Source organism: Myotis myotis, unplaced genomic scaffold, assembly GCF_014108235.1.
Source record: "Myotis myotis isolate mMyoMyo1 unplaced genomic scaffold, mMyoMyo1.p scaffold_m19_p_1, whole genome shotgun sequence".
Lineage (NCBI taxonomy): Eukaryota > Metazoa > Chordata > Mammalia > Chiroptera > Vespertilionidae > Myotis > Myotis myotis.
The window spans coordinates 31,032,632-31,060,445 of record NW_023416313.1 but is presented as its reverse complement, the minus strand read 5'-3'; the positions used below and the strand labels follow the sequence as shown (position 1 = coordinate 31,060,445).

Below are 27,814 nucleotides of genomic sequence, written 5' to 3'. Positions count from 1 at the left end.
AAAAATCCATGTAATAAAGTTAATATTCCAAAGGCTCTTTAGGACATTGAAAATGTTATTAGGGGGATGTGGAGGAGAGCAGAGGCACAGAAATGGTAAGGATAAAAAAAGAAAAGTTTTAATAAAAAAATGTGAAGTCTCAATTCCTAGTTTTCTTTAAGAGCATGACATATATGCATGGGCACCAGATATCCTGCAAACAGTCTGAATGAAGGGGATGATCTCGAGATCACTCCCAGGTCATAAATTCATTTAGGATCTAAGGCGTATTTGTTAAAATTAAAGGCTAATGTAATATTCAACTGCACAGTTAATGATCCAGGGCATTTGTATGAGCAAAATTTTTCATTTTAGTATAAGAGAGTAGATGTGGGAACAGGAAAAAATATTCAACAATAACATGGTGATAAGAATTAGGCAAAAGTAATTAAGCATATAAAATAAATTCTAATTAAACTTTTTAAGTGAAGTACTTAGGGCCTTTACACCAAAAAACAATCACTTTTTGAGGTAAATTAAAATGGAAGTTAAAGAGCCATGAAAAATTCTTGATAATTACAACCTCCGCAAAACCCTTATTCAAAGTCCTAGATAAACTACATGAGGCTGAGGCAAATAGGGAGGGAAACAAAGGGACACATGCTGTGTCCAGTCCCCAAGCTGATCTGTCACTGTAGATACACATGCACACACCACTTTTTAAAAATCTAGTTTAACGACCTTACTACTGTACCTTTTAGATACAAGAAATTAAACATGAGAGAAAAATGACTGTACACCATACCAACAAAAAATTTCACTTACAAATCAAATTAGAATTGAAACCTATTTCTTAGATTGCTTCATAAAAACACACCATTACTTTTTTTATTGTTGCTTTATTTGTCAAGGGACAAAAGACTTAAGAAAAACAATCAACTGATTGACTCGACTTAATAAGTTAGACTTACATTTTCTGGTTCAACACCAATGTCTTCACAAAATTTCTCCATGCCTTCGGGACCTACAACATCATCAGTACCTGTGGTGAAATGCAATCTTATATAAATTAAATCTAACCATGTGCACTATTACTACTGTGATAGGATTATATTGTCAAAATATTTATTATCCAAGTAAACTAAAATCAAATAACAATTAAGGACTAGAACTCCTTTCTGAAGAAAGAAATCATCAAGTATAAATTGAAAAATATTCTGGCATATCTGTGTACTCTGCACAATCATTTAAGTCAAATCATTGCCATGTCCCTCAACCTATGGACATATGATAGACATAATTTATGTCTAAAGATAAGGTCACCTGCAAAGTCACTAACAACCCCCTAATTGTCAAAAGTAATAGATGTAACAGTCCATCTTTATGTTACTAGATTTTTCTGTGATACCTGACCATTTGAAGTTCTCGCTTCACAAAACTTGTCTCCTCCACGACTTCTGGAAGTGCCCTCTGTTCTGGTTTTGCCACCTCTCCGCCTTGGCTTTTTTATGGGTTGGGTCCTTTGCTTCTCCCAACTTGTAAAATGTGATATGCATAGTTCCATCCTTAAACCTCTCCTAATCCGTTCTATACACTCTCCCTAGGAAATTTCAACCATATCTGAGGTTTCAGGTACTACCACCCAGATCTCTTTCTAGCCCACACTTTCCCCCTGACTTTTGGGCTGTCTACATCACCTCCTCTTTAACTAACACAACTAAACTCATCTTCTGCCCCAAACTACTCCTCCTGCATTTCACATTTTCTACCATCACCTCACTGAGCCCATCATCTCTCCATGCCAAGCCTGCTTATCCTCCTGTATTCTGTCTCAACTGGTGGTACCACCAGAAATAGAAACCTAGGAGTCATCCTGGATTCTTCCCTTACCCACTTTCCGCATCCAATCAATATTCAAAATCTTTCCTTTGAAATACGTCTTAATTGGACCTATCCTGCACTGACCTATTCAGGCTCTCTCCTTTCACTGAGGTTACCCAGCAGTCTCTTCAGGATCACCCTAATTCCAGAGCCTTATCGCCCTCTGACCTTTTTCTAGTAATTATTTTTCTCCTTTTATTTTACATATTTTTCTATGTATTCCCAACTTTCTTAATTTGATTATTAGAGGAAAAGTTATCGCATCAAATAAAAGTTTACTTAATTTTTACTTTAGTTACTTTTTTGCTACATTAACATATAAACACGAGACAAAATCTCATTTAAAAGTGAAAGCGAAAAATTAAAATATTTAAAAAGCAAAAGTTTCCCCTCTAATCCCTCCGTACTCTCCAGAGACAACCATTTATTAAAGAATCCCTTTAAGAACCCTTCCCAAACCAAGTTTCTACATACATATTTATTTTCTGTTTCTAAATCTGTCCAGGCAATTCTCTTTGGCTTTCCAGGTATACAATAATTTAATAATTTCATCTCCAACAAATGATCATTTTTGTCTCCTTCTTTTCAATATTTATGCCCCTTCTTTCTTTCTCTTATCTAACAACACTATGTAATAACTTACAAAACAATAGCAAATAAAATTTCTTATCTCATTCTTGATTCAAATGTGAATCCAATTAGCATTTTTATCATTTGATACCTTGCTAGCTTTAGGTTTGAGAGCCCATATACACACATGCACACATTCACGTATATGTTACACCAAGAAGATATTAATACATTCACGCGGTAAAATGTTCAAATAGAGAAAGACTGAGTAAAATACAGTAAAAAAGAGAAAGCCTGCCTTCTCCTTTTCCTTATTAATTAGGTGTGTATTCTCCCAGACCTTACTGTTATGTATTCATGTATGTGCAAATACACAAAATGCAGTTTTAAATTTATACACATGGGTTCATGCTATATCTATAAATTCTACATCTTGCTTTTTTCATTAAGTATGTCTGATAATCTTCCTTGTGAGAATACCTCTGCATCTACTTTGTTCTTGTTAACAGACACATTTTCCATTACTCCACTGTATGTAATGTGTGTAATGTGTGTGTGTGTGTGCGTGTGTGTGTGTGTATGTTCATCATTCTACTACTATAAAATACTTAGGCTATAAGATTAAAGAATAATTATTCTCACAAGGAAATAGCCATCCGTCTTTATTTTGCTAAGAGGTTTTGTTTTTAGGAAAAGATGCCTTTTTGTTATTTACCAATAGGACTCACGGAAAGTGGTTGCATAGAGCTAAAAATAAAAAGTTACTTTTTAATCTCTTTGGCTTCCATTTTGGCTGATTTTATAAAAGCTCTTTCACTGTAACCTATTCTTGAGCCTGGCCAGCCACCTGCATTTCCCGTGCCTGTGCAACCAGGCCTGGGAGTCTCCAGGCTGCTCTCCGCCCCTTGCTCCCTCCCTCCTGGTTACTGCCTCCCCGCTCTGTCAATACTCATTACAAAGATGATGCTTCTCCGTTTGTCCATTTGTCACACTAGAAAATGAGCACAGTGCTTCTGTTCACTGAACCTCCGAGCTTGGCACATGGCAAGCCCTCAAAGAAAGGTCTGCTGATGTACACTGTGCAGGAATGTTAATTATCCATGCTCTTCCTTTTTTCTACATTTTATGCAATGCCACTGTCGTATTAATTGTATGCATTTTCCCTGTGTGTTTTGAAAAAGCAACAAGTTTTCAACAGTAGGATTTGCAATGGTATGACTTGCCAAAAGTAATTATTTTATCCTAAAAAACCTAAAATATAGCTTGTCAATTAATATTATTAAAAAGCTACCCATAATCCTATTTAAAAAAACTTCTTCTTTCATCTCATTAATCTTTCTCATGAACTTATTTAGATCTATCTGTAATCACATTGTTCACTGGGATTATTGTAATATTTATACTGAATTTATCAATTCCCTTGTAGAATTGAGCAATTGCATTCTAACAAATATGCCACTGACTAACACAAAGTAGGTTAGAAGTAGGGTTTGAGGAAGATGGTTTACAAAACCATTGTACCTAAAGTAAGCTATGGAATGCCCAGGTGACAGATACTGAAGATATATTTGGAAGGCAGACATACTCACAATAACCTAGAAAAAAGTGGTCCTCCCAACTTACCCTCCCACTTTAAAGTGATTTTGTCCACATCATAGAACGTGCTGGGGTTAACTGGCCAGGCAGGAGCTGGAGAGCAGGGCTCAGGCTGCAGAAGCCATGGACAGCAGTCAGCAAGGTGAGGAGTGAAACGGACAGCTCAGCAAAGAACTGAAGGTCCATCCATGTGAAACAACTACATACCAAGGCCCCTGCTGCCCCTCCACTCCTCTCCAGATTAAAGTACAGGAGTCAGCCCAAACCAGCTGGCTGGCTCCTAGTGAAAGTGCACACACCAGCGGTGGTGAAGCCCTCCTCATTCCAGGGAGCCGTGGCCTCACAGACGGGCTCCCACAGACTCACTCTGCAGCACAACCTGTAAGTCATCCTTGAATAATACTGACCTATAGTTTTCACTCATGTAGTTGGGATTTTAAAAGTGAAGAAGATACCACTTGAACTTTTAATTATTCCCAATTTCAAACCACTTTCCCTACTGATAAGATACAGAAGAAGGAAAGGAGGCAGGTGTAAAAATAGAGCTAGCCACACCCCCAGAAACTCCTTCTGAGAATGGACTACCAGGAACCAACCAACCAGGACCTCAGGGAAACTAAAGAATGTGGCTTAAGCTTTATCCCAAATGTCATCTTTCTGGGCCAGAGAAAAGCAAACAAGAAGGAAAATTGTAGACTGCTTGCTCTCTTTTTAAAGAAAACAGAAGTGTGGCTTATACTATGGAAAAATTTATGCTTACTTGTAAAGGAAGACACACACAAAAAAATCAAAATAACTGTGCTATGATGGTGGGATTAAGTGTTCTTTTTATGTTTAAAATATCCTTTTAAAAATACATTTCATAACAACAAATTGTGAGCCAAGAAAAAAGCAAAAGATCTTCATAATCAAAATGATACAAATATCAGAAAATTCTTCATTCATTCAGCATCCGTGTACCAAACACCTGGAAAAGTGCCTTTTTTATTTTTTTAAATCCTCAACAGAGGATATTTTTTCCACTGATTTTTACAGAGAGTAGAAGGGAGGGAGGGGGACGGGGAAGGGAAGAGAGAGATGTGAGACACATCGATTGGTTGCCTCCTGAACACAGCCCAACCAGTGCAGGACCAAATCTGCAAAGCCAGGCATGTGCCCTTGACCAGGAATTGAACCTGAGACCCTTTGGTGTGTGGGCTGCCACTCTATCCACTGAGCCCAGGGCTCAAACACTTTTACTAGGAAGACAAATGTCTTCAAGAGATTCATGTTCTTTTGTCATAAATGTGAAAACAGATAAAGTCTAACATTAAGTAAGTTTTTGTACTAGTGTCTATGCCCTGCAAACAAAATCTAGCTGTAACTAGTTCAAGTAATGAAGGCGAATTCACTAGAAAGACATTGGGGTAGCTCACGAAATTCCAATGAACCACAGGAATCAGGATCACATCCTTCCAAGTCCACATCAGAAGAGAAAGATTCTTCTCTCAGCTTCCTGATAATCCCAGAAAATTTTGCCTGATTGGCCAGGCCTGGATTATCTGTCAGCCCCGGAACAATTTCTGTGGCCAAAAGGGGCAAGGCTCTTACCAAAAAAAGGGTAGGGGGAGGGAGGGTGGCAAGATCGGGCCATAGGAGGAATCCTCACTTTGATACCCAATAAAATGGTATCAGAACTAGTGATGAGCAATGTCCTGGAGAAGTACAAGGGCTATTAGGCTAATTAGGGGGATTTATAGTTACAGAGCATCTTGTCAGATGGAAAAATGGAGAAAAGCACTCCAGACAATGGGCTCCCAGAGAACTAGTTCTTTTATCCTGTAGGCAGCAGGGATTTGTAAGGTGGGGTGGGGCGGGGTGGACTGATGACAGGAACGTTGCTTTGAAGGATGCTGGGATAGTGAAGTTGATAGGAAGTAAGTTAGAACTAGGAATGAGAAAAAGAACCTCCAGCTCAAACTTGTCTGAAAATTTTTCTTTCTCTCTTTTACACCACACACAACCACAAAAACAACCAAACCTTAGATTTCAGTATTACACCAGCCAACCAATTATAGTAAGTTGCAAAACTGGGACTGAATTTAACACATTTAAGTGAAAAAACAAACATTTTCTGCCAAAAGATCTTTCAAAATAGAGACACTTAATATAAGAAATTCTGTTGCATTGCATAATGGTTCAAAGCAGCAAAGCTTATTTTAACTTCAATGTGTAAACCAAATAATCACCCATTACCAGCATCTGAATAGGTTTCCTAGCAATCCAAAGTACTTCTCCAAAGTGCATTTCATCTTTTCAGTTCGCTTCTAGTGTTCTGAGTTCTTTGGCTTAGCTGCTGGCTATAAATAGGACATTTGATGATTTATTTCAATGATGTTCTCTCCCTCCCTCAAACAGGGACACACACACACACACACACACACACACACACACACACACAACCCAAATTCAAAAAGTACACATTTCCAATTTCCTAATCTCCTCTACGGTAGTCCCTACTTTCAGGAGGATCAGTCTCAGATGATATAAGTGATCACCTACCTGCATATTCATAGAACCACTCTAAGCACCGCTTACTTGAAAAAGCTTCTTCTTCAGTCTTTATTCTAGTTGAATCATATTTTCTGTACATGCTAGAAATTGAGAAGGCAGTTTTAAGTTAGTTAAAGTAAAGATTCTGAGTTCTTTTTAAGTAGCAGATAGATTTTATTCACTTACCCAAACCACACATCTATTTAATCAGTATTTCAAGTATATTTTAAATATTTTACTTCCTGAATTTAGAAGCTTAAGCTTTTATAACTACAGTTTTAAACACAGTCCCACCCAGTACAAAATTAAATGGTAAATACTTAACACAGGTTTTTCTCTGATTAACAAATCATCAGTAAGAACTGATAGAACAGGTATTTTATAGATCCCCTTTTACCTCACTACCAGAACTAAGTACAGAAAGATAGTGAGATACTGCAAGAAATGTCTAACACTGTAGACATTTGATGACGCTACGACTCACTCCTGTCTCACACTAGGTTCTCCTGACTTCTGTGCCTTATGAGTTAGGCTGGGCAAAGAGCACAGTGTAAGAAAGAACCTGTCAATATTAGAGACCTCAAGGGAACATAAGACAATAAAAAGAAACATCAAACTATGACCAAGCCTCCAGGAAAAAAAATAGTAAGGTGTATAGTTGATCACACAAAGTCTCTTGAATGGTTTCTTCATTAGGATAACCTTAAAAACCTCAGGAGAAGTTTAGAAAAGCCCTGGCTTCTGCCATTCTCTCATCATTCCCTACTACTGTGGAAATAGCCAGCATAAGCTGGAAAACCAAACCCGAAAGCACAGCAGCCTCCTCCTCCAACTCTGTGATCTTCAGCAAGTTCTTATTTCATAATGACTTGGGGCGAAGGACTGAAATATTCCCTACTTGGGGAGGGGAGAGGAGGCAGTATCTTTACAAATAGTGATTTGGATAGAAAAATTATGAGTATAAACTTTTCTTACCCTTCATTTATATATAAATTGCCTAAATAGGTATATATAAATATTTATGAATATAATTTTCATTTACATAGTATGTAAAAATCATATAATTCTTTTTAAATGAGCATTTATTCATGACCCACACATTCACCAGAATGTATGTATATACCTCTGATTAGAGATTCTGAGTTTCAATACCAAAAAAGACATGGTTATGGGGTGGGAAGATATTTAAACTGCATACCACCAGTTTTGTTTTCTTCAATAAAAGGTAGCCATAATACCTGGAAACAAAGATGGACACTGTCCAAAGTTCAAATAGATATGCTCCTATCCTAGTCCTGAACATTCCTCTCTCAACTCAAAAGTCTTTAATTGGTCAATAGTCTAGAGATCTATGTATGACAATGTTTGAATTGCTTAAATATACTCTACATAAAAAAGAGTAATGGAATACCACTCAGCTAATACAATTTTAAAAAAGGTGCTATAACATGGATGAACCTCAAAAAACATTAAGCTAAGTGAAAGAAGCAACACACAAAAGACCACTTATATAAAATGACTAGAAAAGGCAAATCTGTAGAGCTGTAAAGTAGATTCATGATTGCCTGGGTGGGGGAATGGAAACAGGGAGTGTGAATGGGCACTGAGGATCTAACTGAGGTGATGGAAATCTTCTAAAACTGGTTTGTAGTGATGGTTGCATAACTCTAACAATTTGGTAAAAATCACTGAATTTGTACACTTAATATGGATGAAATTATAGTATGTAAAAAATGTTAGAAAAAAAAATAACAAGGATGAAACTCAGATAATGCTATAGCCCCCTCTCCCTTGGGTGACCATGGCAATGCTGTCAATAAGTCTCCCAAACCTTTCTGCAATTCCACTAGCAGTTTTTAAATGGCTTTATCACCCTAAATTTTATTAGGCCGTGATGAAAAAATAAACACCATAGATAGTCCCAAAATGCAATATGATTATTAGAATTTGGCAATGCCTTGATAATCACATTTACACCACTCAGAAGTATAAAGTAACCTGGCTTAGTAATGCTGAAAAGCATTGGTCTACACATTGTTGGTGATTATCTTCTAACTCACTACTAACCTTCTTTTAGATAATATTTTCTACTCATTTGGGATATGAACAGTGACATTATTTTCACATTTTCAGAATCCATCTCCCTATCCCTCCAACTGAGGTATAGCATATTAAATATCACAGCAAAAAAGAAACAGAAAAGTCTCATCTAATATCCCTGATTTATAGATGTGAATTCAGGCCCTTTGGTGAAATGACCTACAGAGCTAGACTAAAGGAAGATGAAAAAAGGCAGAAAGGATTAAAACTGATGTTTGTTCACTGTTTTAAAAAAAGAGGAGAAAAATAATGCCTAAAATAAACAAGTCTAACAGACCTTTGGAGTTCACAAAATTAACAGTTCACTTGTTTGAAAGAGAAGTGGTTGAAAAAAATTATCTACCAAATCTGTTTCTAACAAATCCTCACTCTTCTGAGAATAAACCTCAGGACAGCCAATACTCCCGGCAGGCTCAGAGCAGTCAGTGCAGGCCGCTTTCCGGCCACTCAGCCCCGGTCCCCTGCAAAGGCAATTACGGGATTCCTGTGGTGGTGTTTAGTGAAACACATACCAATGCTGAGGTCCTCTGCAGGCACACACAGCAAGCCCGTAAAAGGAAGTCAACACCAGTTTTAGTGGATCAGTGGATTAAGATCAAACTGTAATTTCTAAGAAGTAAAATTACCTAATGTGTTTTTTTAATAAACCCACACATAAAATAAGTGACATGAAATAACTACACCTTGAAAGTTTGCCATGCAGAACTAAAACAATGTTCCAATTGGCATTTGTCCATTTAGAGACCCACATGGATGAGGCAGCATCGTGCTTCTATGACACCAGTGTCATCACTTCTGACCTACTGTCTGCGCCATACCTGTCATGTCTACTTTTCTTGGCAGATAAATCATCTCCAGAGGCAGGTCTTCTCTTTTTCCTTGGCGGCATCACTTTACTGAAGCAGTCCGAAGAACTACAAGACCGCAGGCTTCCTACAAAACAAGGAGTCAAAGGGCACGAGATTAAGGTATGCCACAGCCCAACACTTCCAAAATAATACCCCCGCCAAACTAGAAGTTTTCATGGCTGGTACTGTAAATGGTTTAAATGTTATTTGTAATTGCTATGAGATAGAAAAAAAACAAAAGTTTTTAGTTTCTCTTTGAGAAAATGTTATAGTCACACAAATAAGTTAATATCCCCCCCCCAACCACACCAGAAATAGAAGTTATTACAACTTCAATTTACTCCCCCAAAGCACGAATAATATAAATCATCTAGGCTTTCAGCTCCTCCTGCATGTCAGTGTTCTTTCGAAAGGAACTGCACTGCTATCTCTTGCAAGCACTTCACTCGGCAAGGCAAGGCCAGCCAGTCACCTTGATTCAAAACACACACAGGGGGTAGCAGTCCCAACATTCTTAAGCTTTAAGAGGCATCTGGGTTTGGGGTTTAAAAAAAAAACAGGATTTGGATTTTTGGGGAAGAAGCCTGATATGATCTTGAGCAAAAATTTCCATATTAATGTTTAGTTTGTTTCTGCCACCTGAAAAAGAATTTGCCCTCTCACTCAGGGTTTTCAGAAGCATACCCTTCACTTTGTAAAACATATTTAAATGTAATAACAGACAATAACAACATGGAACACTTATAAGACCTCACTGTGAGCCAGATCCTATTGTTAACACTTACATGTATTAACTCAAACTCTTAACCTCATAACAAGCTTATAAAAAAAAGAACCATCAACACTGCCAATGCAAATGAAAAAATGAAGGCAAAGAGAGTTAGGTGGGATACAAACCCTGACAGTCTCATTTCAGACTGTCTTAAACATTATAAATTATAAGACAATTATAAGATAACTAGAGGCCCGGTGTACAAATTCATGCCCAGGTGGTGTCACAATTATAAGATAACTAGAGGCCCGGTGAGCAAATTTGTGCACGGGTGGGGTCCCTCGGCCTGGCTGGCAACCAGGGCCCAAAGGGGCTGGGGGAGGTTGGCTAGGAGGAGGGGCCACAGGAGGTCGGCCAGCAGGGGGTAGGGGCTTCGGGAGGTTTAGCTGGCCCAGGGGGAGGGACCGCAGAAGGTTGGCCGGCCAGGGGGAGGGACCACGGGAGGTTGGGCAGTCACAGGAGGTTTGCTGTGGGAGTGCACTAACCACCAAGGAGCAGCTCCTGAGTTGAGCGTGACCCCTGATGGTCAGTGCGCATCAAAGTGACTGGTTGACAAGTCATTTGGTTGTTTGGTCGCTTAGGCTTTTATATATGTAAATTAAAATACTCCATCTTGGCACAAGTGCTAGCAGATATACTATGTCAATAATGCTGAATGACAGCAGGGCAGAGGTAATTATCTCTACTTGACAGATGGAAAAACTAAGACTCAGGCATCCAAGTACTTGTCACGGTCTCAGAAGTGCTACATGTCAATTCTGGACCACAAATCTTACTCATTCCACTGGCCCACTGGTAGAGACCCTGGGCTCTCAGTGACCCAAGAGGACAAGAGCCAAAAGGTGCTGGATTGAATGATCCGCAGTTAATGAATGAGCTCCCACTCTTCACCTACCTATGTGGCTCGGTCAGTCATTGACCTAGTCTGGGTCTCTGGTGTGTCATTTGAAGAATGAGAACTGTGGCCCTAGTTGGTTTGGCTCAGTGGATAGAACGTCAGCCTGCGGACTGAAGGGTTCCAGTTTCGATGCTGGTCAAGGGCACATGCCCGAGTTGCAGGCTCAATCCTCAGTATGGGACATGTAGGAGGCAGCCGATTCATGATTCTCTCTCACTGTGGATGTTTCTATCTCTCTCTCCCTCTCCCTTTCTCTCTGAAATATATATATAGAATGATAACTGTGGTATACATCCATTCAACAGGTTCCAAACATTGTGTGTAGACAGATGGTGGGGATATAAAGAAATACGTTCCAAGTGACATAATGGGAGGTATAACCGTGGCCTCAGGCTGGACCTCAATGCTCAGTGGCTCCTCATAACCCTACAATGTAGGAATTTGTTAGCATGCCCATTTTTACAATGAAGAACCCGAACCACAGAGATCAGATGACGGACGGAAAGCAGCAGGTGAAGTCAGAGATCAAACCCCAGCTCTCAGCAGCGAAGCCCAAGGTCTCCACCACCACTTGTGACCACCTCCATTAACCTGAAGAGCAGAGGCTGAGAGGCAGAGAGAACCAAGGACAGAGCCCTGGGGAGTGTGGAAAGCCAAGGGGTGGGAAAGAAGGTAAAACCTGGGCAGGGAAAAACCTAGGAAAGGATAATGTCTAGAAGCCATAGGAAAAGAGAGTGGTCAACTGCACACCGAAGTCAGCTCAGGAAGCAGTGAAGGCGCCCACTCCACTCAGCAATGAAGTCCAGTAGTAATGGGTTGGTGATGGTGGAGGCTAAATTGCAGTGGGCTGGGGAAGGATGTGAGGTGAGGGAGTAAACTTACTGAATGTGGACAACTCTTTCTAGAAAGCTACTCGAAAGGCAGGGAGAGCATGTCAGTAACTGTCACAACCCTGTGGTCAGGACTAGAAGCTAAATCCCAGTTTATACTTGGGCTTCCACAATTGTGCTAAGTTACCCGGATAATATGCTTCAAGAAAATACCAGCCAAAAGCACTACTCTGTTATAAAACAAGACTCCAGCCTGAATGGGGTGCCTGCCCAGTGCTAGGTACCGGGCAACACATATGTTCAAGGATCTTGCTTGCATGTACAAAGGTACACCTTGGTTTGCAGGGTCCCGGTTTGGGTCACCAGTGTACACACAGCAGCTGATAAAGTATCTTAATGTAGTAATAATGAGATACATGTACTGAGAGTCCTACAGCAAACTCTCAATGTTTGCTGAATATTCCTAAAACATGTGTAAATCAAATTCTGCTAAAAACAAACAAACAAAAAACACAGTACATTTTCAGAGAAATAAAACACTTATGAATAGATTATATACCATAATTTCAGACTTTTTTCCATTTCTCATTAAAACAAGCACTTGACTTTAAATTTCTTGGCAGGTAGGATGTTTTAAAACATATTCTAGAATGTTTGCATCTAAAAATAACTCTGTGATGTCTTTTTATAATAAAAATACTTAAATCTAAGTGAATGTTTTACAAATTTATATTTATCTGTATAGTTAAATTTAGACTTTATTGTATCAGAACTTGCATCACAATCTACTTCAATTAAACTGTCTTTAAACTTTAAAAAGTTTAGTAAACAAATAAACAATGCTATGGAATGTTTATCTTCTTTAAAGAATGAGCTATTTTAACCCTTTAAAGTATCTATCTACTTGAGTACAAACAATCTGACATTACAGGCAGAGGCAAAATATTAAGGCTGACATTTCAAATAAAAGCAAGTTACTAACAAACTTTAAGAAACCCCGAAATTCATTTGAAATTATCAGAGCTACAAATTTTCATTCTCTGACAATCACCAAGGAAACGCATAAAAAGATTTTAGGGAGCTACCTTAAAGCTGGTAAGAAATGTTTGGCAGAAACACATGAAAGAAGAAAGCCTCTTTGTAATAATAAAAAAACGAGGAAGATGAGAAGAATAATCCCAACTACTAATCCCAAACTATGATTCAGGCCTGTTAATATTACTATCTTGATTGATATTCTGGTGCTCAGTCTAACTATTTCTGTATTAGATGAAGAGTGAGTGAAAACCCTCCCAACTCTCCCAGCAGTAGAAGCTCTTTCTTCACACTTTCCTATTTATATGATCCTTAGAAAGGCTATATAAATTGTTTATATTTTTCACCCAAGGGTTATAATTTGAGTTCAAGTTTAATTCCTTTTGGTTCAGTGTTCAAAGAGAACAAATAAGTTCTTCTATTAACCAACTTTATTTCAAATAAAGCAGGAATTGAATGAATATAGCCATTCTTCCCACATTAAACAATTAGAAATACTGCCAACTTTTTCCAGCAGATCTATCCTAATATTCGGTCCCAGAAAATAATTTTAAAGAGCAACTTGAGTTTACCTGCCTCAAACCTAAGGCCCTTTAGTGTCTACTACCCAGCTTGTTGTTATGATAATGGTTTAACTAAGCATGCTATTCTCAATAAATGCTAAGTAGTTACTCCACTGTCTCTCTCTTTTTTAAAAAATCTTTTCACTTGTGAGCCTCAAATAAAAAAAGTCCTGTTTAGAATTCATTTCCTGTAAAACACATAAAATTATGTGCCCAATTTCTAGTCATCTCCAAATAAAAGGTCTATAAAATTAGAGAATTTTTCTGAATTTCCAAAACAGTGCAAATTCATGTTTCAATATAAAAATCTTACTGTTTAATTTTTCATTTTAGTGACTTTGTTGTATCATACAGCCTTTTTCACATAACTTTTACATGGTTCATTGTGCCACTTCAATACTTTTTAGATAGCCATTTCAACCTCACTTTTGACTTAACAATGTTATAGATATAGTAATTTGAGTTGATAAACAGATTGCATTTTTAGACACCTTACCAGTACCTAATATTTTATTTCATTTTTTTGAACAGATCATTGAACTACTTGCTTGCTTAAAACTATTAGTGTCTAAATGAGCAATTTTTATCCCACTATTTAAGGCAAAAAAAAATCCCTTTCTCTCTAAATAATATTGATTCTGACAGGTATCCTCTTCCTTCATCATTTTTTGTCCTCTCTGGTTTTTTTCCTCATTCCCAGTATTTTGGGCTACTTCTCCAACATTAACTCTGTCTGTCTGTGTGTCTGACTTTTATGTTTTTGATGGGAGGAAGATTGAAAGCACCAAGGAAAAGTGGTAGAGGAGACAGAGCAGGAAGATGGTAGCCTCTTTTGCACTTAGAGTTTGGCTCTTCCACGTACAGTTGTTATAGCTACTGCTCAGACTACTGCTGGGCAAAGATATTCAAACAGACATTACAGTAATTAACAGTATAGATTTTATGTTGTTTCATTTTTAAAGTACAGTCATTATAGGTATGGTAATCACAAGTGATGCTATAACCAGATGGAGAAATGTTAATGAAATTGGCAACTCTAAGAAATTACTAACACTAACTGACATTGACAGGCACTTACGAGGTACCAGGCACTGCACCAGCATGTCATACATCAAACATCAGACATATCCACTATGCCCACTGGGCGAGAGAGGAGGCATGCGGTTAAATACATTGTCCACTTTCATTTTCCTTAATTTTAACTTACTGTTGTTAAATTCCCATATTCAAATTAAATATGTAAATGTGAAATTACTATAGTAACCTCACTCACTTTAATCCAAAGTTCAAAGTTAACTATATAATGTACAAGATTCAGAATTTAGAGGTTTTATTACCTTAGCAAAGAGGTGACAACCTAAAGGCTTTGCAAAGACAAAATTCAGTTTTAAAAATCAAAACTACACTAACTCTTAAGTTTAACAATATCCTCAAAGCCTACCAATCTACTGTCCCAAAATAGGAGAGAAGTGTGCTTTTTCTCTTAACTATTAAAACTGGCCCTGAAAATTTTATTTCAGCATTACTGGTCATAGCTAAAAGTTGAACACACTTAAATGTGTATCAATAGAAACATATCATGATATATCCATGAATTAGAAAACTATGCATTTATTAAAAAGTAAAGCAAAAACTTTATAAATGCGCTACAGTATATCTCCAAGATATACTGAGTGACAAAAAACAAGAGGCACATGCAGATATACACTTGTTATTTGGGGTAAAAAAATGTCAATATCATCATCATCATCACCATCTGGGAAACAAATATAAGAATGTAAAAGTTACCTCTAGAGAGTCAAGTGTGTAGTAGTAGTGGGGATGGGAAATGGGGTAATGAAATGGGACAGAAACCTTCATTTTTTTGTTTTATACCTTTTCGACATTTTTTTTTAAAACCATGTGCATACATTGCTTTTCAATTATTAAGAAAACTGCTCTTGACTGTCTTTGAATTGACTTGTATTTATTGAAATAAAGGGACACTCTGGCCTGACTTCTAGAACACTCCTGGCAGTCTCTGCCCCTTGTCTCACTCCTTCCCAGGAAGGAGTTTGTGATCTCACTGGTGATCCAGGGATGAGGAACTGATCAGAGGGGCCCAGCCCTCCTGAGCCCCTTTCAGATGGACCACCCAGCAGAAGTCCAGCCCCTTCCTTCCACTGTCACAGTGGGGTTTAGAGAGGAAACAGAGGGAATGCTGGCCTGTGCTTATTTCGTTGTGGTGGTGATCGATGTAAGACTAGTATATACTAGTAGTTCAGGTATATAAATACTGAAAAGCCTCTGCATTTTTGCTGCACAACTAAGCTGTGTTTTCCAACAAACCTGTTACTTCAATCTCCATCTTGCACCTAATTTTCAATTAATTCTGAACCAATTTGGAGGGGAGGATGGGGAGGGTTCTAAATCCCAACAACATCCAAGATACACTGTTAAATGAAAAAAGAATGATACTGTACTGTACAGTATATACAGTATGATCTCATTGATGCCAAATAAAAAAAAACCACTACTATAAAAATATATGCATGTATAAAAATGTCTGAAAGAATAAACATTAAACTGGGGGAAGGTTGGATTGGGAGATGTGAGAGGACTGTCACTTTTTACTTCTAAATTTACTTTTAGGCTACTCAAAATTCACCAACAAGCATATAGTCATATATTATTGTGGTAATTCTCAAAAAATTTTAAATATACTTACATTTGTGCTGGAAGTTTTAGAAACTACAGATCAAGTGCAAGTTCTAAACTTTATGATTATCAACAGTTTAGAGAAGTGGTTTTCAAAGTGTGATCTTCTGCATCAGCATCTCTGGGAGCCTGTCGGATATGCAAACTGAGGCCCCACCCCAATCTACAGGATTAGAAACACTAGGGGTGGAACCCAGCAATCTGTTTTAACAAGCCCACCCGAGTGTGATTAGAATACTAACAGGGCTAGAGAATCATTTATAATAGTCAAGTTTCAATTTTCCCATTCGTAAATCCTCAGGACCTAGACAACACACACATACTCCCTACCTAGCTATCAAATCATTTTATCTCAATTCAACAAACATTTATGGAATACCTTTCAAACTGTATTACTGTAGTGACTTTTTAGTATGAACTAAAATACTTCAGCAGAGAAATGACAACTTGAAACCACTAGGGAGAATCCTCATCCCCTTTAAAGGGCCGGAAGTAGTCTGTCATAGCCAAGCCCCAGAACAGATTTCCCACTGAGAAGGAACCGTAAATGGCTGCCTCACACACTGGAAAAATTCTCAACCAAGTAGCAACTTGTTAATGGAATGTATTACCATGTTGAGCATTTCCTGCTAGTATTTCTCCTTTGTAACTTTAAATTAGGAAGGTTATTTAAAATTAAGTAGTATTAGCATTTACAGATACCTGTTTGGTGATCGTCTTGACCAACGTCTTCGGTTAGATTCTGCAAGAAATATGTTCACTATTACCAAGAAATCACACCATCACAACAAGTTTTAAAATTCAATATTTTCATAAATAGCTGATAACTTAATATCCGTAACCTAATTTTTTTTATCAACTACATTTAAAACAACTATTTAAACAGCTGGTAGTTTTGTCATTGAAAGATTGACTTACTAGCTTATTAAGGGTGTGGTAGATCTTATGAATATTTGCCAGTGTTGAGAGATGAGAATTCAGCTGAAAGTCTTTAAAAAAGAAAAAGAGGAAAATTCAGTGTCATTTATTTCCCAAACTGCAAAGACTATAAAAAGAAGAAAGCTCAGATGTAATGATAAACAAATGTTTTGATACAACTGAATCTCCATTAACTTGATACTTATTAAGTAAAATACAACATGCAACTACTGACCTATCTCCTAGAAATAGTCTGACAATAAAGTTAAGTTCCCAACCAAATGTTCATGAAATTTTCATGTGGATTCTAAGGTAAAACAAAATACTTCAATAGTGATAAAATCCTACCAGCAATGAACCTAAACTTAATAGAAAAATATCAACAATGTTAGCAAATTAAACAAGTCATAGAAATAGAAGACAGATCTCAAATGAAATGTGTCAGCTTTCTCTTTCCTTTTCTCTTCCCAGAGTTACTAGCAAAACATCAAGCTCCAACAAGAAAATAATAGAAAAGCATCTCAACTATTCAAGAGTTCTTACAATATATTTATTTTTTTGGCTCTAATACAACAGAGAAAGCAAAAAAAGGAATCTAAGCCCCTCCCCCTCCTATTAGTGAAACACAGACAAACCAAAGAATTATCCTGCAAACTCTGAGTCTGGTAGGCTGAGCCCTGTGATGGAATCTATGCTTACTTGTACCACAATATTCAATGTGCCACAGAAACACAGAAACAGAAATCACACTCAGAAAAACATAGCCAAAGCAAAGAATGCATCAGCTATTGAATCATCTCCTACAGTTGCAAAATTACACTCTAAGTCAGACATACGAGAAGAATTAAGTTGCTCCATCTTAGAATCCTGTACAATATAAAACTTTCAGTTAAACCGTTAGGCTTTTGAATTTCTAATGTCAAATGACTTTTATAAATTATGCTTGCATACATATTAGGCTATGTAAAAGTGAGATAGAAGTCTATAAATAATTTCATAAGCATCAACAGATATATTTTCACAAAATATCAAGATTTACATTAGTTGCTTGTCTTTACTATCATAAAGGTTAGTCTTGAAAGTAACCTGGAAAAAATACTGCAACTCTCCAAATTATGCCATTCTGATAAAAAAGAAAAAATATCACCCTTAATATTTGTAACCTAAATTTTTTTATCAACCACATTTTACTTGGGACATGTATCAGATGCCAAGAACAAACCCAAGAGAAGACAACAATACAAGTTGTCTGTGCAGGGGGACTGGACTCTGGGCAGCTGCTTTGAATCTGGAAAGCAAGCTGATTTTCCTGCCAGTATTTAGAAAGCTTTACTTTCTTTTCTAAATCATGGCAGGAATCCAGGTCTTGGCTGGCCTAACAGGGCAGAGGGGCCAGCAGGCAGCAGAGCCCTGACATTCACACTCCATTGTCAGGAGCAGCCAGCCATACATGGATGCTACACATGTACTGCTCCGGCCCACCTGGCCACAGCCAAACACCTAACAACACAGTTACAGCCAATGAGAATGTTCCATGAGTGTTTTTGGCTGAGAGACAAGCAGAGTAGAGCCCCAGGCTCTAAATGGGTCTCAATATAGACAAGTGTTAATTGTTTGGCATCTAAATAGTTTCGCCATATTTAAAGTAAATGGTGACATAATGTGGCACAGAACCTTCTCCATCTTAATTAGTGCATTGCACAGAGAAGTTTTAAAGTATTAGGGGTGTGTGGGTGTATGTATATGTACATGTGGGTATTCACTTACTTATGTTTATATTTAATAAGCATGGATAGAGATCTCTAAAGCTAGAAGCAACATCTCTCTCCTGGCCTGCAAGAGGCAATGGGGAACTTAACCATACACCAACCCCTCCCCCTGAATCTACTACTGAGCCAAACTCTCCTTTTTATACTCCCAATTTAAAAACAGGAAGACAAATGATACATTCTATTATCATCTTGAACTTAAATCCTGAGTTAAATTCTTGCCCCCCGCCCCCCCCCCCCCAAAAAGAACAAAAACAAAGACAACTCAAGGATCTGAATTCTTTTTTTTAACTGAGGCCTCACAGGAGGGAAGAGAAAGGGGCTTGCCAAAGATCATAGAGCAATGTGGCTTCCAGGCCATGCCCCGCTCCATGCTATAATTTTTTCCCCACTGACGTTAACTCAACTGTCAAAATTCACATAAGAGAATCTAAACAAAATCGCTAAATCCTTCTGCACATTCATGTAAACACACATTCACACACACACAGTTCCTACCCAAATACTACTGTGCTTTAGTACCTCTCTCTGGACTCTGACAACTCATTTGAATCTTAGGTCTACCAGTTATTTAACCTAAATTTTGATGTCCTCGTCTGTAAAATGAGGTTACAAAGCTTAGGTGTGACAAACATTCATTACAATGCCTCGACCATACTAAGTGCTCAACAAAAGATATCAATTACCACTATATTTGTTTATACCATTTTCCACACCACACAGCTATCTAAAATGGTCTAATTTCCATAGGTCCAATAAAGCCCCATCTCAGAAACTCCAAAGTTGGCGCTCTCTCCTCTGTAAATGAGGTACATGGCCTGGTACATCTCCAGGGCCTCTGGTGGCATTGCCATATTCATATACCATGATGTTCATAATGATAATCTCCACAACAAAATATACAGGAGCGTTTTAAGACCAGGTTCTGTACATAAAGTTTCATTTTACAGGCAAGGAGAGTAACAAGGTTCATTTCACAAATCACGAAATATATTTCAGCAATTCTCCACTTCCCTATCAGATGTCAACTACCATCAACATCTCGTCATCACTTCACACACACACACACACACACACACACACACACACTAAAAACAAAAGGAACTAGCAACATAAAAAAAATTTCTTTAGTTTCATGAAGTAGGAGGAGACACAAATTCAAGGAAAAAAGACAAAAATGGTCTTAAAAAATAAATCCACAAAAGTTAACACATATCAAATTTATGGTTCATCTGTTCAGTGCTCAGGGCAAGTAAATAGACCTTAAAATCTAAAACAGATTTCACATCCTCAAGGAATAGATGTTAAGGGTAAAGAGCAAATGCTTTACAGAGAACATACTTAGGAAAGCACTAACTGATTCATAAAAATCTCCAGCTCATATTTCTATTCCGAAAGATAATGCTAGGCTAAGCCAACTTTATTCCATGATCAAATGGCTCTCCACAGGAAAGCAGCGACTGGGCTTGACTCTCCTGTGTGATAAGCAAACTCTATATTCTGTATTAAAAGCAAAAAATGACTCTGTAAAAAGGCACAGTCTGCTTGATAAATAGCTTGCCTAAATTATTTTCTGGGTATTTTTTAAATATCCAACAAAAGCTGACTGGGCATAAAGTTTCTGGTGCTTGTTTGTTTGCTTATTTTTATTACCATTTGCTGTGATCTATCCTATATAATAAAAGTCTAATATGCTGAGTGTCTGGTCAGCCATTCAACCAATCTAATCATAATATGCTAATGATATGCTAAGGCCACTCAACTGCTCGCTATGATGTGCACTGACCACCAGTGGGCAAACAGTCGACCAGTCGCTATGATGTGCACTAACCACCAGGGGGCTGACACTCCAACCGGTAGGTTAGCTTGCTGCTGGGGTCCAGCCGATCAGGACAGAGAGACCAGCCGGACACACCCTGGAGCCCTCCCACGGTCTCTCCCCGGCTGGCCAACCTCCTGTGTCCCTCCCAGGCCCCGATCATGCACCAGTGGGGTCCCTCAGCCTAGCCTGCACCCTCTCGCAATCTGGGACCCCTCAGGGGATGTCGGAGAGCCGGTTTCGGCCTGATCCCGCAGGCAAGGCCGAGGGACCCCACTGTTGCACAAATTCATGCACGGGGCCTCTAGTCTAGCTATATAAAAGGCTAATATGCTAAGTGTCCTTCCCACCTTCCAACTGGTCGCTATGACACACAATGACCACCAGGGGGCAGACACTCAATGCAGGAGCTGCCAAGATGCACACAGAGAAACGGCACGACGGAGCTAGCACACACAAAACAACACTTGGCTTGCCCCAAGTGGGACACAGGCCCTGTCACCACCCTGGAGCAACAGCCCACCAAATCGCAGCCGACACTGCTGAGACCCCATGGTGCAAAATGCAGCCCACAGCCCAGCCCAGAAACAGTTGCTGTGGGTGCCGGATAATGACATCACATAGCAACGCCGGCTTCCTCTCCCTAGCAACTAGCCTCCTTGCAGTTTCTTCAGCCCAGGAACCCGACTTGCTTTATAGCCAGGTGGAAACAATTACACTTTAACCAAATGTCTGTGAAGCATTTTCCTGTGCCTCATCTCATTTGATCCTCACAGAACTCCTGGAATAGGTAGATAGGAGACTCAGTGGAATCCTTTTTTTATTATTATTAGCTGGAAAATGGAGATTTAGAAAGCTTAGAAACTTGACCCAACTGAAAAGAAGAAATGGTGGACCTTGAAAATGACTTCAGGTTTTTCTCATTGCACAGAATATAGTCAAACACTGCTGCAGTTAAATATTTTATCCTTTATTCTCCCTGCATGATCTATAATAATAAACTGCTTCATATTGATATTTACTGCTGTGTTGCTGCCAATTATCTGTAAGAGAAGTTGGGGTGCTTCACTGGGCTGGAAAAAAATTAGCTAAATCAGAAAGCAGGTCTAATTAAGCAAGTTTATTCTATATCTATAAAAGGCTAAGTTGACTCGCGCATGTGCAATACATATAAAGCTCTTGCTGGCACCACTCACACACATGTGTTTCCATCTGTCATTGTCAATCATGAATTTTGTTGATACTTCTATTATAAAGGGTGAACAGCAATATTAAAATATTTCTTCTAATTATTTTCCTTTCAATGTGCACGAATTTGTGCACCAGGCCACTAGTATAAAAGAAAAAAATGAATGCCACTGAGAGGTCAAAGTCCATTCCCCCACACTACCCACAATATAGACAGAGATATATTCAAAATGAAACAATTATGGATAAGTTCAGACAATGACTGTCAACCAAAAAAACATCAAATTTAAAAATTAACACTCCTAATAGAAGTTTACTTACATATAAAATCAAAACCTTTCCTTTAGCCCTGGCCGGTTTGGCTCAGTGGATAGAGCGTCGGCCTGCAGACTTAAGGGTCCCAGGTTCGATTCCGGTCGAGGGCATGTGCCTTGGTTGCAGGCACATCCCCAGTGGGGAGTGTGCAGGAGGCAGCTGATCAGTGTTTTCCTCTCATTGATGTTTCTAGCTCTCTATCCCTCTCCCTTCCTCTCTGTAGAAAATCAATGAAATATATTAAAAAAAAACAACCTTTCCTTTATACCATAGTCACTTGTAAGATACAGCTGGGAGGTGATCTCAATTATAACAGCAACAAAAAGCAATAATACACGTAAGAATAAACTAAAATATATAAAGTCAAATGAAGAAACAATGAAAGTTTACTAAAATACATAAATGTAGCGATATTACATTCTTGAAATGGAATGACCCAGTATTGTAAATCAAACATATCTCCCTTTACTGAACTACACATTAAATGCAATCAAATTCCTATGCTTTGTGCCTCCCAGTTCCCCCTCCCCCCCCCCGCCCCCCAAGAAAGAGGTGGGAAAAGGGAGGGAGTCAGATAAGCTTGGCAGATTGGTTCTAAAGTTCATCTGAAAGAACAATCATGCTAGACTTGCCAAGAAATTGTTGAAAAAGAATGAGGGGGAGAACCAAGATGGCGGCATAGGTTAACGCCGGAGTTTGCTGCTTTGAACAACTACTTCAAAAGTGAAACCAAAAAACGGAAGGGACATCACCCAGAACCACAGGAACGCTGGCTGAGTGGAAGTCCTACAACTAGGAGGAAAGAGAAAGGCATACGGACACTCAGAGGAGGCGCAGTGCTGAAGTCAAATTCTGAGGTTCGGAGTGAGCTGAGCGGGCTGGCGGCGGAGGGCGCGGTTGGCGTTTTCAATCGGGAGGGAGTCGCAGACTCTGAGCTCCAGATACGGGCGAGTCTTTAGCAACCCAGACTCAAACGGGAGAAGCGGGACTGTCTGGCTTCGGTCAGAGCGAGTGCAGCTTTCTCTCTGAGCTTTGCAGCGGGTGCTGGGACTCAGAGAGGCAGAGCCCCTGGGGACAGGACTGAGAGCCGCCATAACTGCTCTCTCCGGCCCACCCTGTTGATCCTGTGCGACCCGCCCCGCCCAAGCCCTGCACAGAGGCTTTTGCCGGATAGCCTCAGGCAAACGCTAGATTAGCACCTCCCTAGAGGACAGAAGTTCTCTCACTGCTGACACAGCTGATTCTCATAGCCACTTGGCCTGGAGGTCAAACCCTCCCTGGAATTAGCTACAACAATCAAGATTTAACTATAAGACTGCGAACAAAGACCACTAGGGGGTGCACCAAGGAAGCATAACAAAATGCGGAGACAAAGAAACAGGACAAAATTGTCAATGGAAGATATAGAGTTCAGAACCACACTTTTAAGGTCTCTCAAGAACTGTTTAGAAGCCGCCAATAAACTTAATGAGATCTACAAGAAAACTAATAAGACCCTCGATCTTATATTGGGGAACCAACTAGAAATTAAGCATACACGGACTGAAATAACGAATATTATACAGACTCCCGACAGCAGACCAGAGGAGCGCAAGAATCAAGTCAATGATTTGAAATTCGAGGAAGCAAAAAACACCCAACCGGAAAAGCAAAATGAACAAAGAATCCAAAAATGCGAGGATAGTGTAAGGAGCCTCTGGGACAGCTTCAAGCGTACCAACATCAGAATTATAGGGGTGCCAGAAGATGAGAGAGAGCAAGATATTGAAAACCTATTTGAAGAAATAATGACAGAAAACTTCCCCCACCTGGTGAAAGAAATGGACTTACAGGTCCAAGAAGCGCGGAGAACCCCAAACAAAAGGAATCCAAAGAGGACCACACCAAGACACATCATAATTAAAATGCCAAGAGCAAAAGATAAAGAGAGAATCTTAAAAACAGCAAGAGAAAGAAACTCAGTTACCTACAAGGGAATACCCATACGACTGTCAGCTGATTTCTCAACAGAAACTTTGCAGGCCAGAAGGGAGTGGCAAGAAATATTCAAAGTGATGAATACCAAGAACCTACAACCAAGATTACTTTATCCAGCAAAGCTATCATTCAGAATTGAAGGTCAGATAAAGAGCTTCACAGATAAGGAAAAGCTAAAGGAGTTCATCACCACCAAACCAGGATTATATGAAATGCTGAAAGGTATCCTTTAAGAAGAGGAAGAGGAAGATAAAGGTAAAGATACAAATTATGAACAACAAATATGCATCTATCAACAAGTGAATCTAAGAATCAAGTGAATAAATAATCTGATGAACAGAATGAACTGGTGATTATAATAGAATCAGGGACATAGAAAGGGAATGGACTATTCCTGGGGGGGAAAGGGGTGTGGGAGATGCGGGAAGAGACTGGACAAAAATCGTGCACCTATGGATGAGGACAGTGGGTGGGGAGTGAGGGCGGAGGGTGGGGCGGGAACTGGGAGGAGGGGAGTTATGGGGGGAAAAAAAAGAGGAACAAATGTAATAATCTGAACAATAAAGATTTAATTAAAAAAAAGAAAAGAAAAAAAAAAAAGAATGAGGAAGAACTTGCCCTATCAGATATCAATATATAGGGTAAAGCAGAGGTTGGTAAACCCTCTATAGAGGATCAGATCATTAATATTTTGGACTTTCTGGGCGATATGTTCTCAGTTGCAACTACTTTGCCATTGTAGATCAAAAGCAACCATAAACAAGACACAAACAAATGAGTATGGCTGTTTTCCAATAAAACTTTATAAAAAACTAGATGGACGCCCTAACCAGTTTGGCTCAGTGGATAGAGCGTCGGCCTGCAGACTGAAGGGTCCCAAGTTCAATTCCAGTCAAGGGTATGTACCTTGGTTGCAGGCACATCCCCAGTAGGGGGTGTGCAGGAGGCAGCTCATCAATGTTTCTCATCGATGTTTCTAACTCTCTATGCCTCTCCTTTCCTCTCTGTAAAAAATCAATAAAATATATTTTAAAAAAAAAAACACAAAAAACTAGGTGGTGAGCCAGATTTGGCCCAAGGGCTGTAGTTTGCTACTGCCTGATATAAAGGCACAGTAGTCCCCCCTTAATCATGGTTTTGCTTTCTGTGGTTTCAGTTGACCAGTCAACCACAGTCCAAAAATATTAAATGGAAAACTCCAGAAATAAAACAACTTAATAAGTTTTAAGTTGTGTGCCATTCCGAGTAGTAGTGTGATGAAATCTCATGGCTGCCTAGGATGAGAACCATTCCTTTGTCTAGTGTGTATACACACTGTATAAGCTCATGCCCCTTTAGTCACGTAATAGCCACCATCTTGGTTATCAGATCAACTGTCCTGTATCACAGTACTAGTGTTTAAGTAATACTTATCTTACTTAATAATGGCCCCAAAGCTCAAGATCAGTGATGCTAGAAATTCAGATATGCCAAAGAGGAGCTGTAAAGTGCTTCCTTTAAGTGAAAGGGCATGTATGCCTAAGATAAAACATAGCCTCTATAGGATTCGGTATTATCTGCAATTTCAGGCATCCACCGAGGGTCTTGGAAATTATCCCCCATGGATAACAGGGGAATACTGTAGCAGTGATGGTGAACCTATGACACGCGTGTCAGAGGTGACACGCGAACTCATTTTTTTGGTTGATTTTTCTTTGTTAAATGGCATTTAAATATATAAAATAAATATCAAAAATATAAATCTTTGTTTTACTGTGGTTGCAAATATCAAAAAATTTCTATATGTGACACGGCACCAGAGTTAAGTTAGCGTTTTTCAAAATGCTGACATGCCGAGCTCAAAAGGTTCGCCATCACTGCTGTGTATAGTAACTAAAATGTATGGTATGTGTGCAAGAAGATAAACCAATGGAAGAGTGTTGGTAAACATGTATGTATGTATGTATGTATGTAGAAGCACACAATCAATATATGATAAAATTGCATTTGAAATCAATGGGGAAGAGATAATTATTCAGTAAATACAGGGGCAACTAGCTAGCATGTGAACAAATTAAAGTTAATTCCAATTTCACCCAAAAGTTACTGATGGAAGGGGAAGGCATTCAAGGCAAAAGAAAAGTCCTTATCATGGACTCAGGGCTCTACACACTCTGCCTCTACCCCATCTATCCAATCTCATCTCCTACTCTTCTTCCCCTCACTCTCTCCTCTCAGTCACAGTGAGCTTCCTGCTGCTGTGAACACTCCAAGCATACTCCTCCCTCAAGAGCTTGAACATGCTGTTCTCTTTGCCTTGAGCCCTGTTCCCTCTAATAATAATAGGGCTTGTTCTCCTACTTCATCAGACTGCCATTTAAATAGCACCTTCTTACAAATTATTGCCACACCCAACAAACAGGAATCCTTCTTCACTCTTTATCACTTTACCATGCTTTACTTCTCTTTATGGCATTAGTACCAACTCATATGATATTATGTCATGTATCTGTCATCTTCCTCTACCAATAGAATGCAAGCTTCATGAAGGACTACTGTATCCCTAGTACCTAGAACAATACTTGGCACATATAGGTGCTCAAGGAATACTCAATGAATAACTGAATGCAGACACAAAGACACCAAGACCTAAATTCAGTATGTTTATAACACTTCAGCGCATCCAAACCATTAGAACTTCAAATGTGAGAAGCAGCATGATGATAGAGACTCAAAAGGAAGGCAAAGGTAAGGGGGGAAAAAAAGACACTGAATCCTGCTTCAGAGTTTAGATTTAATCTCCTACAAACCAGCACAGGATATGCAAATGTAACAGATAAACATGTCACTTTCAAGAAGCAGCAATTCTACTCAATGGTAATTCATCTACAAGAGTATGATTGTGAATTATGGCACAAGACTTTGAAGACATTTCACCACACTGAGCTAGCCTCCCAGGACCCTGAGGGAACTTAATCCACAGAACCTCTGCCATAGCAGAAGGCTGAAGAAGTTTGAGAAGCACTGCTCTAGGTCTGAGTGCCATGCATATTGTTTAAATCAGGAGCATTTTAGGAAGATCATTCTATGACAAATGTATGGCATAAATGATAGGTGGCCTGGATTTAGAATGGCCTTTCATGAATACTACTGGAAGTGATTGAGGTGGGAAATAATTAGGGCCTTAAGTTAGACAGTGGCAGTAAAAGTGGAGAGGAGAAATCCTAAGTACAGTGAAACTACAGAATATCTACATTTAACTCATACAAATTCAACTTTGTTCACTTAGCAACAAAAAGGAGGGAGAGAGACAGACAACATGAATCCCATAGCCGCTGGGTTTCCATGTGCCAATCACATTTTGTGCATCTCACATTATATGAGTCTAGTACATAAAGATGTATTTTTCATAAAATGTGGTCCCTAAACACAAACCAGCTGCTTCAGCTGGTGTTCCACTGAAGAGCCAGCAATCTATTCCAATGCTGGAGGAAAGAACTGACCGTGCTGGATTTATCCGAGACAACCTCCAATGGGGCTCCTTCTGA

The 27,814-nt window shown here is 39.0% G+C and overlaps 1 protein-coding gene across 5 annotated transcripts in view; it reads right to left on the bottom strand.

Annotated features, from left to right (window-relative positions):
* DCUN1D4 (defective in cullin neddylation 1 domain containing 4) overlaps nt 1–27,814 on the bottom strand; it is a 71,356-nt gene that overhangs the window by 27,712 nt on the left and 15,830 nt on the right. For 3 of the 5 annotated variants that reach the window (XM_036333625.1, XM_036333643.1, XM_036333633.1), the window contains 5 exons: nt 17,220–17,290; nt 17,004–17,043; nt 9,477–9,591; nt 6,568–6,659; nt 951–1,021 (listed from right to left, as the gene is read on the bottom strand). In XM_036333625.1, coding sequence (XP_036189518.1) covers nt 951–1,021; nt 6,568–6,659; nt 9,477–9,591; nt 17,004–17,043; nt 17,220–17,290 — 389 coding nt within the window. Of the gene's footprint in view, nt 1–950; nt 1,022–1,387; nt 4,022–6,261; nt 6,308–6,567; nt 6,660–9,476; nt 9,592–17,003; nt 17,044–17,219; nt 17,291–27,814 lie in introns of those variants that run through there. The other 2 variants (XM_036333663.1, XM_036333652.1) reach the window with 2 other exon arrangements.